Raw genomic sequence first — 11391 nt, forward strand, 5'->3', positions numbered from 1 at the left:
TAGACGCCGGGCTCCATCCGCCATGGCTAGTGGAGAGAAGAGAGAATAAGAAATAAAAAAAAATTTAAAAAAAAGTCAAAATGTTTTTAATAGGGTAAATGCGTCACGGTTTGCAAAAATTGAATTTTTCATGTTACAAAAAAAACATTGGATAAATTTGTTATTTGGGTAAAGTTTGAGATTTTAGTCTTTTCCCTATCAATAAAGAGAGAATAATCCGTAGCAATATTAAGAAGATAATCGAGTTTTCGTGGCGAAACGCTACACGGAGGCGCGACACCTGTCGCCGTCACCGATCCGGAACAGCAGCGGCAGCGGTTTTCCCCTTCCCGAGTACCGCACCTGGAATCCCCAATCCGCCATGGAAATGCACCTCCCCCGCCGCCGCCTCCCTTATTTACTCCCCCATCTCCTCCCTTCCCAACTCGCCCTCCCTCCCCGCTCCCTCCTCCCTCTCTGCCCGCAGACCCGATCGATCCCGATCCCTCCGATGGCTCTCCGCGCGATCGCGTCCCGCAAAACCCTGGCCGCGCTCGGCTCCGGCCTCCGCGCCCAGGCTAGGCTCGCCACCACCGCCGCCGCCGCCGCGGCGTCCCGCGGCCTCGTGACCTTCTCGCTCCCCGATCTCCCCTACGACTACGGCGCTCTGGAGCCGGCCGTCAGCGCCGAGATCATGCAGCTCCACCACCAGAAGCACCACCAGAGCTACGTGACGAACTACAACAAGGCCCTCGAGCAGCTGGAGGACGCCGTGGCCAGGGACGACGCTCCGGCGGTGGTTAAGTTGCAGAGCGCCATCAAGTTCAACGGCGGAGGTGACGATTCTCTTCCTCGATGTTCTTCGCTTGTTTTTTTAGTTTTATTTTCTGTTCCCGGTGGTCTGCTCGGTTACGCTTACTGTTGGTGATTTGAACTTAGCGTGTGGTGTGATATAGTTATGTTGATCGATGGGGCTGGGAGCTGGTGAGATGTACGAGAGAGAGAGAGAGAGAGAGAGTTCAGTCGGCTCTGTTTTCTATTTTGTGTAGTTAGAGAAGATTGATGGTCGGGCTGTTTCTGGAAGTTGGATACCTGAACTAATTATGGAAATTATGGTCACTGAACTGACCTTGCCCCAAAAAAGAACAAACGATGTACCGAGTGATGTGGCTTGATCATGCTGGGGAAGAAGAAAGGTATTTTAGGAATTTTTTGAGTCTTAGTAGATGGGCAAAGCTTCTCATCGCGTTCCCGTTTTCACATCAATTTACAGATTTTTTTTTTTTTAAACATTATCGTTCGTTTAGAGTACACAATGTGGCAAAATGGAGGGCAGATATGGGGGTGTAAGCTAGTTGAGCCTGCTAGTGACAGTTGTGTGACGTGGAGTAGGATGAAACAATATGGACATAATCAAACTGTGCCGAGTTTTTTCGTCGAAGATGAGTTGTTTAGTAGATTGTATAGTGCAATGGGCAAAGACTGCTGATTCTATTGAAGAGAGCATCAACATCAGCGCGTGCGAGAAGGAGCTGATTGTTCTTTAATTTTTCATTTCCACGGAGAAAAGATTGCAAACTGGACTTGCGTTATGTGACAGTGGTAAATTACCGACTTTTAGATGTCCTTGTGAGGGTGTTATAGAGTTTTCCACTTGTCATCCAGACCTGAGCTGTAGTTTCTGTATGCAACCACTGCAAAGCGCCTGTAGTAACCTGTTTAGTTTATATTCAACTATGGATGGTAGTTCAGAGTGGCTTTTAACTTTGAAATGAAAATTTTCAGGTCACATCAACCACTCGATATTCTGGAAAAATCTTGCTCCCATTCATGTAAGTGGATATCCTAGAATAAATTCATTCTCCATGTTTAGTATTTTTGGAGCTCATGTTTTATCCCTTGCAGGAAGGAGGCGGGGAGCCACCAAAAGGTTCACTAGGTTGGGCCATTGACGCAGATTTTGGCTCTTGGGAAGCATTCGTGCAGAAAATGAATGCAGAAGGTGCTGCTTTACAGGGCTCCGGATGGGTGGTATGACTCAGTTGCTCTGTTTGCACACTGTGCTTCTCAATAGTTGTTAGCATGATGGTTATCTATTAATTTAGCTCATATTCATTGATGCTATCCACATTTGTCTTGTGCAGTGGCTTGGTCTGGATAAGGAGTTCAAGAAACTCGTGGTGGAAACAACAGCAAATCAGGTCAGTTTTTCACACCTACGCAGGACGTTGTCTACACAACTACTATTCTTAATTGTTTGTGGAAAACACATAAACCTTGCCAGTGCTCCTTATTGTTCTTTCATGTTTCTTAGTCTAAGAATGGTATCTGAAAGTAGGGCATGCTAGCGTCATTTGAGAAGGAATGGGCAATGGTTCTCATCAGAGGTTATTGGGGCTTTAGCTATTTAAAAATCCATTGTGGTTTTTGTTAGGATGTCTCTAGTTTTTGAATCTATAAGCCAGCAGTTTCTCCAAATTTGTCGAGGCGATTGAGCTTGAAGGTTGCAGTGTGCCAGTGGCATGAACATGACTGTATAATGTGTACTGTGTCCTGATGTCCTCATCCAGGCCCTCGAGTATTATTTAATTGAAAGCTTGTAGAGATGTGTAACGGGAAGACTGGTGGCTGGTTTTCACGGTGATTTAACTTCTTTTCAGGATCCGCTGGTGACCAAAGGAGCCAATCTAGTTCCTTTAATTGGCATAGATGTATGGGAGCATGCATACTATCTGCAGGTAACTCTATAATATTTGGCCTTTTGGTTACTCTGCACAACATAATTGTGGCGCTCACGACATTTTGACTTGGCAAGATGTGTTGCTTAGAGCTATGTACTAACTCCGTTTGATGCTATGTCAGCATCTTATCTTTTATTACATAAACGAATGCATGACTCAACTTGCGTAAGTTACGCATCTTGCTCCTCCATGAGATGACACATTATGCCTGCACATGTTCCTATCTGAATTTGAGATGATGAATCGGTACGGCTGGTGTGTGAATCCGCCCATAAAGCATTTTTGAGTCTGTCAATTAACTTGCACGGTGGATGGTTGCACTTTGTATGTGGTACTTAATTGCGTTTCTCAAAGTTGAGTGCCCAGTCGTTTTGCTAGCTTAAGCAGAGAACCGCACAGATTATATTCTCGAATCACAATCTTTGCTCCGAGTCTTATCTCTGTGTTTCTCTGTTTTTCTCTCTTCCTTGCAGTACAAGAATGCGAAGCCCGATTATCTGAAGAACATATGGAAAGTGATTGACTGGAAATACGCCAGTGAAGTGTACGAGAAAGAATGCCGTTGAGCGATGGAAAGTCGGGGCTCAAACATCCAGTCTGTCATTAAATGAAATAAATTCGTGTACAGCTAGGGAATTCCAACGAGGTGTTGTAGCCACTGTTGTATCTCATATTCGCATCATGAGTGAAAGGTGCTGGATAAATCTGAGCTTTGTTCCTCTTTTTGTTGATCTCTTTAGATGCGAAATATGGCAAATTGTGCATTATTCAATGATATGCTGAAAGGTGTTTAATATTCAACGATATATCTAATGTTATCTCTGACAGTCGAAAAGAGCGGTTTTAGGATAAGTAGGTTTTAGACCTTTTAACATATCCTGTGAGATTGGCCAAAAAAAAAAAAAACATTTCCTGTGAGAATCAATTTTAATTCAATTTTTTAATCGTGAAACCTACCTTGGAATCAACGCCATCGATCTGGTTCCATTCCATGGTTTATTAGAGAATCAATCGATTTTTTTTGTTCCACTTTTTAATTGATTTAAAAGAAAAATCTTAGTATAGCATTTCCTTATTTACAAGAGAGAAAAATAGCAGTTAGGGAAAAAGAGCAACCAAACGGTGAGAAGAACCGTACAAAACGAATGGAAATATAAAGCAATTGAGAAGTCTGCAATTCATCCTTTAGTCGAGCAACATAAAATTTCAAGCAACACCAAAAATTCTCATAAAAAAGATGAAAAATTTGAGGCATACTTAGTTATGTTACGTTATTATGGAGCATTAAGAACCATTCACGCTTGAAAAAATTGACTACTTTGAAGGAGGTGGAAATGAAACAGTCCACGATTGAAAGGTTTGACTTCTTAAGAGGTGGAAATGAAACAACCTACTACCTTTGTGCCATCACTCATTAAGGATTCGTTCGTTTCGCGGAAAATAATTTTTAGAAAAAAATATTTTTTTGGATTTTTTTACGTTCGTTTTACGAAAAATGAAATCATTAAGAAAAATATTTTCCATGAAAGAGAAAAAAGTCTTCTAAATTATGGGAAAATATTTTTCACTTTTGAAAATGAAAACATTTTTTCTTAATCGTCTTATCTCACACATCTACAAAATCTCACTTCCTCTTTCCCTTTTCCCTTTTTCTTCTCATTTTTTTTTCTTATTCGAATTATTTTTAATTTCTTTTTTCTTTTGTTTTTTTTCTTTGTTTCCCATCTTCTTATTTCTTGGCTAGTCGTTGGCCATTGCTAAGCAAACCTCTAGCCCATCAATCGCAAGCTCGTGCTCTGTACTCTTGCTTATCATTTTCTTTATTTCCGGAAAATATTTTCTGAAAAATGACCCATTTTCCGCGAAACGAACGGGACCCTAAATAAAATATGAAAAGAGATTGGATGTTGCAAAATGCTGCAAAGCACACTATTTAATTGGGGAGGGATTGCGACTCTAGGCATCATACTTTGGAACTTCCTTTAGACAAGTATGAAAGGTGTGCAAGTCGGGGATAAATAATTCTACTTTTTAAGCTATCTTATAAGAAGTTATTTAATCTTTGAAATATGAAATCTATTTATAGGCCCTGGAATTGAACCGAACCTGATCGGTTCTAATCTGGCTCCACAATCTAACCCGGATCAATTCTCACCCTTACCTATCACCTGTTGGTATCATCTAACATCTTTTGTCTTTGGGTGAATCTTCTTCTTGAGCTTAGAACCATAGCCAAGCTCAAGCTGTAGCTGTAGAATACAATTTATTAGGAAAAGCTGACTTGGGAATGATGCGACACCCTGCCCCGACTTCAACTTACAAGAAAAAGGTCATGAGATTGCTCACTGGCTCGAACAGAGGAGGGCCAGATCACGACAACTACGACCGTACACACATCTCGGGTCGGGTCGCCACGATGGTCAAATGTATTGGGCTCGGTCTGGCCCGCCAGATAATCACTTCACTCATTAAATGGCGGGCCTATCAAGGCCCGGTGGGCCTTTCCGACCCAAACACCGGGGCTCTTCCTGATTACCTTCATACCGGGCCGTATAAAAGCAGGAGGAAACCCTAGCAAGAGCCTCTCGTCAGTCAATCATCACTCAGATTAGTCCCGGGCAGCGGAGGAGGTCCTCGCTCCACCATCAGCAGCGCCGCCGCCGCCGAGCAGACGAGCATCAACCATGGTGAGACCCGACGCCTCCCGGAACCGGAGGCCCCTCGGTTTCCGTCCCTAGCGAGTTCCGCGCCTCTTTCATTTTTTTTCTCGTTTTTCCGATTCCGATCCGACGTCTCACCGGACGATCTTCCGCCGCCGCTGCTCTCGTGTTTTCGCAGACGTTCAAGCGCAGGAACGGGGGCCGCAACAAGCACGGCCGCGGCCACGTCAAGTTCATCCGCTGCTCCAACTGCGGCAAGTGCTGCCCCAAGGTAAAGCGTTCGCTCCCCTTACCCGTCCGTCATTTCCGCGTTCCTCTCGCCGTCCGTGGTGACGTCGATCGGAGTTCCGTCGGCGTTCGCTGGCCTTGTCTGTGGATTAGGCCTTGTTGAATCGGTTTTTGTGCGTGCGTGTGTTGGGGTTGGGGCGTGGAGAGAGAAGCGATTTTTCGATGAAGAGAAAATGGCTTATTGAATCGGATCGGGTTGTTGTGGTGGAAATAGGACAAGGCGATCAAGAGGTTTCTGGTGAGGAACATCGTCGAGCAAGCTGCCGTTAGGGATGTCCAGGAGGCCTGCGTCTACGAGAGTAAATACATCATGCTCTCTCTTCCTTCTTTCTGAAACTTTTGATTTGGGATTTTTTATGGAGATTGGATTTGACTTTTGCGGGAGTTGCGTGCGTGTGTGTGTCTAATTGGATGGTGTTTCCTTGGATTGCAGGCTACACTCTTCCCAAGCTGTATGCCAAGATGCAGTATTGCGTGTCCTGCGCGATTCACTCGCACGTGGTGAGGGTCCGTTCCCGCACCAACAGGAGGAACCGCCAGCCTCCGCCGCGCTACATCAGGCGCCGGGTATGTTAATCTGACTTGCTAGGCTCAGCATGCGTTTAAATTCTGCTCGTCTACTTTGGTGCCGGCTTGGGTTCATTGTTGATGCAGTCACTGGCATTGCTGATGAAAGTGAATGGTGGTTATATGGTTTTATCCTCTCTTCCTTCTTTCAGTGGGACTGTTGCTGTTTATTTTAGGACGTCCTTGCTTGTGCTATGATTCTAAGAGAAATTTGACTTGTCATGCTTCTGAATGATAGTGATGTTGATGAACTTTCAGTTTGTCCATTTTTACTGGAAAACCTCGAAGATGTGTATAAATTGTTTCGGCTAGATCTCATTTGGCATAAGCTGTCTAAGAAAATTCGTAGAAGATTAGTGAAAATCTAAGCTATCGAGATTGCACAAGAATTCTCCTTTACCATTGGAAGATAGAACGTATCGTCAACGTAGAATCCCCATGAGTATGTGTGTTCTGCATAGCGCTGCTGAACTTTGCCCTATCATTTGATAACTTATGGTCCGATTGTCTCTCTATACAAAAGCTATTACTTCTTTGATGGTGGATTGCTTCAAAGTTTTAGCTGATGAGCTTTTTGGGATTAAACAGTGAGAATAATTTCTTATGTGCGCTCTTCGTAGTTTGTAATTATCTGAAAATGAGTATCAGTCTGGCATTCTGATTGTCTACATGTTCATTCTCATTTCGACTAGAATTGACTGGGCAGCACTGGACGGGGATCCTGTGCTCCTTTTCTGTTACTTGAGCTGTTTTCACACGTCTTAAAAGTTTGCATTTCCTGCTTAATACCACACAACTATGTGTTATTCATTTTCCTTTAAGATTTTTGTTGTGATTGTGATTTCATTTGCAGGATGATGCGCCAAAGCCTGGACAGCCTGGACAGCCTGGTCAGGGACCTCGTGTTGGAGGTCCGCCTCCTCGTACTTGAAGAGCCAAATTCATCTCATGTCTTTAAGAGGCTTCCTCCGGAGTTATCTGGATGGATTTTGATGTTTCATAGCTGTTGAATTTTGGGGATTTTTAAGGAGTGACATGTTTTTCCTAGTTACATACATGGTCATTTGATCTCTATTTGCTTGATTTAGCGGATTGAAAAGCCCTAGAAGCTTTCCCTTTGTCCTTTCTATGTCCAATTTCTTTCAATATTCAAAGGTGCTGAATTCCTCACTAGCGCTTGATACATTTTGATATCTTGGTTTTTGGTGGCATGTCGCAATGGTTTCCTTGTCACATTGTTCCTATTACATGACCCATCGCACGAGCCGGCATGGGAGATTCATTGGCCGTTTTACCATGGCTTTGTCCTGACCTCTGGCTTTGGGGAGTCAGCACCTGCCCGACCCGTTGTGAGCATTGCGATGGTTGAACGGGTTGTCTGTGCATGCTATTGGTTTAGCCGATGGAATGCACCACCTTCAAAGGACATGCCGGCATTCTCCAGCCATTAATTTTGTGAACCGTACGTGTGATGAGTTTCACAAAATCAATAATTCTGATTGGCTCGGTCTGCTGGACGCGGGTATTGGAAGAACTTCCCTCTCGAAGAAAGGATCTTTTGTGCATACATCAGAGGCTTCTAGCTTTAAGGCAAAATGTCTTACCGGTGTGACGCTACTGCTGATCGTTTGTCTTCGGTCTATACTATGATGTTTTTCTGATTTTTGCAAAATATTGGCACGTAAATTCGATGACTGGGTACTGGCCGAAAAAAAAAATTCGATGACTGGGTGAGTCCGGATGGGCTGAGGTCAGGCGGACTGCCGCCCAAGCTTTCGGAGTCCTTGCCCCGGCCTGAACTCGTGGGTCTGGTTAAGTGCCCGTGCCTATGCTTTCTAACTTTTCAACTACAAAACAAATGATATGCGGAAAAATAAATAGAAAATACATTTAGAGGAAAAAAGTTAGCGTTATAAAGAATTGAAATGAGGATAAGGCTTCACCAGATGAGAAGGGAAGCTACGCATTTATGAAGGAAATTTTAAAAAAATCTTCGTTTTCGGTTTTCGCAAAGATGTATTATTTTGGTCGTGTCGCTGCACTTGGCTTGACATGTTAGACAGATGGCAACCGAGCTTGTGAGAAAGACAAAAAATGCAATAGATGCTTTTAAAATTAGTCAAAAAATGGAAAAGAGATAAATGGGTGATACCTCGAAAACCACGTTTTTTTTTTTTTTCCATTTCATACGATAAAGTCATTAAATAAAGGTTTCATTTGGATCATTTTGAAAGTCGAAAACTCAAATCTAATTTGACCGGGAAAAATCTAACTGACTTTATTAATGATGCTTGAAGTTTTCGCTTTGGTAAAAAATATATGGAAATTTTTTTAGAGAAAATTTCAAATAAGAACATAAAGTGCTATTATATTCTCAAATATAAGCCTAAATTAAACTTTATTTCAATTGAGAACTTAAAATAATCATTTCAATCCTAAAGAAGGGCATGATCTTACTGGTTGGTCAATGCCATTTTTGTCCTTTACCTTTTTTTTTTCTATTTTTCTCAAAATATAACAAACTCAAAAAAGAAAAAAAGGTTAAATCTTAAAAAATAAAAAAAAAAAAAACCTTGGGTGGGAGGGCTGGCTGAGGGTCACCTTCCTAGCCATGGCTGACACCCCACTTGCAATGGGGCGGTGGCCACATACGAGAGGGCTTGGGCCATCCCTCCCGTTTTGGCTTGTGTGTGTGTTGTGTGCCTCTTTTTTTTTTTTTTTTTTTTTTTTGGTAGTTTTTCTGAAAGAAAAGAAAAAGGAAAGAGAAGAATAAGGCCCTATTTGTTAACGTTCTTTATTTTGTTTATGAACAAAATTTCTATTTTTTTGTTCTAGAAAACAAAAAAAAGAATAGAAACGCGTTTGTTTGCGTTTTTGTTTCAAATCTATTTTTTTTATTCTCGAGAACACATTTGGAACAAAAACAAGAAACAAGAAAAATGTGTTTCTTGTTTTAAAAAATTTTTAAGAATAAATTTTTTTCCTCTCTTTTTCTTATCTTTTTTTCTTCTTTTCTTTTTTTTTTTTCTTTGCCGCCGTCGTCGGCCTCGGCCATGGCGGCCGTCGAGGGCCGGGGCGGCGGCCGTCGAGGGCGGTGACCTCGCCGGCGTCATCGGCTCCCGGCGAGCTCGGGCTCACCGGATCATCTAGCTCGAGCTCGAGCGCGAGGCTCGGCGGCTAGCGGTGGCCTAGCGAGGCTAAGTCTCGTCGATGGCCGGGCGAGTTGGTGGTTAGGCTTGAGCTCGCCCAACCAAGGCTTCGACCTAGCCTTACCGGCACGGGGCAAGGCCGGGTGAACTCGGGCTCGTCGGATCTAGGTGAGCTTGAGCTCGCCTCACCGTGGTTGGGCGAGGCCACCAACCCTCGTTGACTAGTCGCTGGCCATGGCCGGCGCGACCGGCCAAAAGAAGAAAAAGTAAGAAAAAAAAAGAAAAATTAAAAAATTAAAAGAAACAAAAAAAGAACATAAAACCAAACGTGTTTCTATTCATTTTTTATTCCCATAACAAGTTTACCAAACACCTTCTTCTATTCAAAAATTGTTCCTCGGAGCAGAAATAGTTTTTTCTATTTTTGTTCCCTTGAACAATTTTTAAACAAAAACGTTACTAAACGCACCATAAATAACAAAAAATATCATTGACCAGCCGATAAAGTCTTATTTGACATTAACATGGTCACTCCATGCCTTTAATTAAAACTAAATCTACTTCTGTTATTATTTGAAAAAAATGGAGTATCTCAGGCTTTTATTTGAAATAAAATCTATTACAAACTTTTATTTAAGAAAATGATGATACTTTATTCTTTTATCTAAAATTTCTATTTTTAATATGAATAAGAGTGTACCTTTTTAGTTTTATGTAACAAAACAAAATTATAAATGGATGAAAGTTATAGATTGAATCCCTTTTTAAATTAGATTGAGCCCAAAGAATCCTCCCAATTGATGAAATTCCACTCCTTTCTTGCTCTGGATGGATATTTTCTCATCTTTCCATATGATATTCAATCACCTTATTTCCAATTGAATGGACTTGGGAAGCCACTGAAGAGTTTAGTATCACTATCTCGTGATGAAACTTGCTTGAGGTTTTTCATAGATATCAAAAACTAGTAGATGATATTCGAGTAGCGAATTGTGATTTATCTATTTGATGTTGATTAGGAAAATCGCTTGATTAGTGAATGTATGGTGTGACATAAGATGATATGAATCGATCTAAATACCAATGGGCACGTTTACTTTATCTTGAGCCAAAGTACTCACTAAGCAAGGAACTTTTAGATTGTAATGAAAAAAAATATTGACAGTTGAATTTGAGCTAATTTTGGCATAAGATCGGATGTCTGACCCACTAGAAAATGGACGTCCCTTCACAATAGTAGTGAAATGTATAATGATTTATGCACTATTCAATTGACATGTTGACACATTTGAGATCGGTTTGGTAACATTTGTTATGGAGAACAATTTCTTTTCAAAAATAGTATTTTCCATTTTCAATAATAATTTCTAAGCAAAATAACGTATTAATAACTACACAAATTTTTTATTTTAATAATTGAAAAAGAGTAGAAATGTATTTGGTACGATTCATAATTTTTTTTTTTTTTTTTGTAACGTAGCATTTCTTTTAATTTTAATAATTTTTTAAGAATTGTTTTTTTTTTTTTTTTTCTTTGCTGTCCGCCTCCAAGAAAGAAGAATAAAAGAAAAAAATGACTTATTTCTATAAATTGTTCTAAGAATAAAAACTACTTTATTTTATTTTATTTCTTATTTCTGTTTCAAATATATTCTCTCGCCACTTTTCTATTCAAAGAGTAGAAAATTTAATTGATGTTGTCAAACAGATTTTTATTTTTTTCTATTATGAGAAGCAAATGAACAGGAAAATAAAGAAACAAAAGGTTGCCAAACAATGCCTACAAGATGGCCGTTTAACATTATAAAAGGTCAAATCGAGTTATATTTTATGACATTATGTTGTTGATTATGACATCTCCTTGTATAAACAGTCGTGATTAGAAAAAAATATTCAAAGTTAAGGGATTAAATTTTTTGGTTATGATGGAACGTTGTAAATCTTTTGAAAATTGTTATGATTAAAAGATTCAATACTTATGATATTTAATTTTTGGCTACAAAGGAT

The 11391-nt window shown here is 40.8% G+C and overlaps 2 protein-coding genes across 3 annotated transcripts; both read left to right on the top strand.

Moving 5' to 3' along the window:
- The first annotated feature begins 273 nt into the window (after nucleotides 1-273).
- LOC104420993 (superoxide dismutase [Mn], mitochondrial) lies at nucleotides 274-3521 on the top strand. Of its 2 annotated transcripts, XM_010032791.3 has the most exons (6): nucleotides 291-815; nucleotides 1765-1811; nucleotides 1885-2010; nucleotides 2124-2180; nucleotides 2640-2717; nucleotides 3194-3521. In XM_010032791.3, exons 1-6 carry the CDS (start codon nucleotides 362-364, stop codon nucleotides 3284-3286), a joined length of 855 nt encoding a protein of 284 aa, XP_010031093.2. In that variant the 5' UTR covers nucleotides 291-361; the 3' UTR covers nucleotides 3287-3521. The 2 variants fall into 2 exon arrangements, with proteins under 2 accessions (XP_039158676.1, XP_010031093.2); XM_039302742.1 differs by lacking the exons at nucleotides 2640-2717; nucleotides 3194-3521 and adding an exon at nucleotides 2407-2619 and having other exon boundaries at nucleotides 274-815; nucleotides 2124-2256.
- A 1727-nt stretch (nucleotides 3522-5248) lies between these two features.
- LOC104420994 (40S ribosomal protein S26-3) lies at nucleotides 5249-7420 on the top strand. The gene is made up of 5 exons (XM_010032792.3): nucleotides 5249-5407; nucleotides 5559-5651; nucleotides 5883-5967; nucleotides 6102-6235; nucleotides 7089-7420. The coding sequence occupies exons 1-5, from the start codon at nucleotides 5405-5407 to the stop codon at nucleotides 7164-7166; spliced, it is 393 nt and encodes a 130-aa protein (XP_010031094.1). The 5' UTR covers nucleotides 5249-5404; the 3' UTR covers nucleotides 7167-7420.
- The last annotated feature ends 3971 nt before the right edge of the window (nucleotides 7421-11391 follow it).

The sequence above is a fragment of the Eucalyptus grandis genome, chromosome 10 (genome assembly GCF_016545825.1).
Source record: "Eucalyptus grandis isolate ANBG69807.140 chromosome 10, ASM1654582v1, whole genome shotgun sequence".
Classification (NCBI taxonomy): domain Eukaryota; kingdom Viridiplantae; phylum Streptophyta; class Magnoliopsida; order Myrtales; family Myrtaceae; genus Eucalyptus; species Eucalyptus grandis.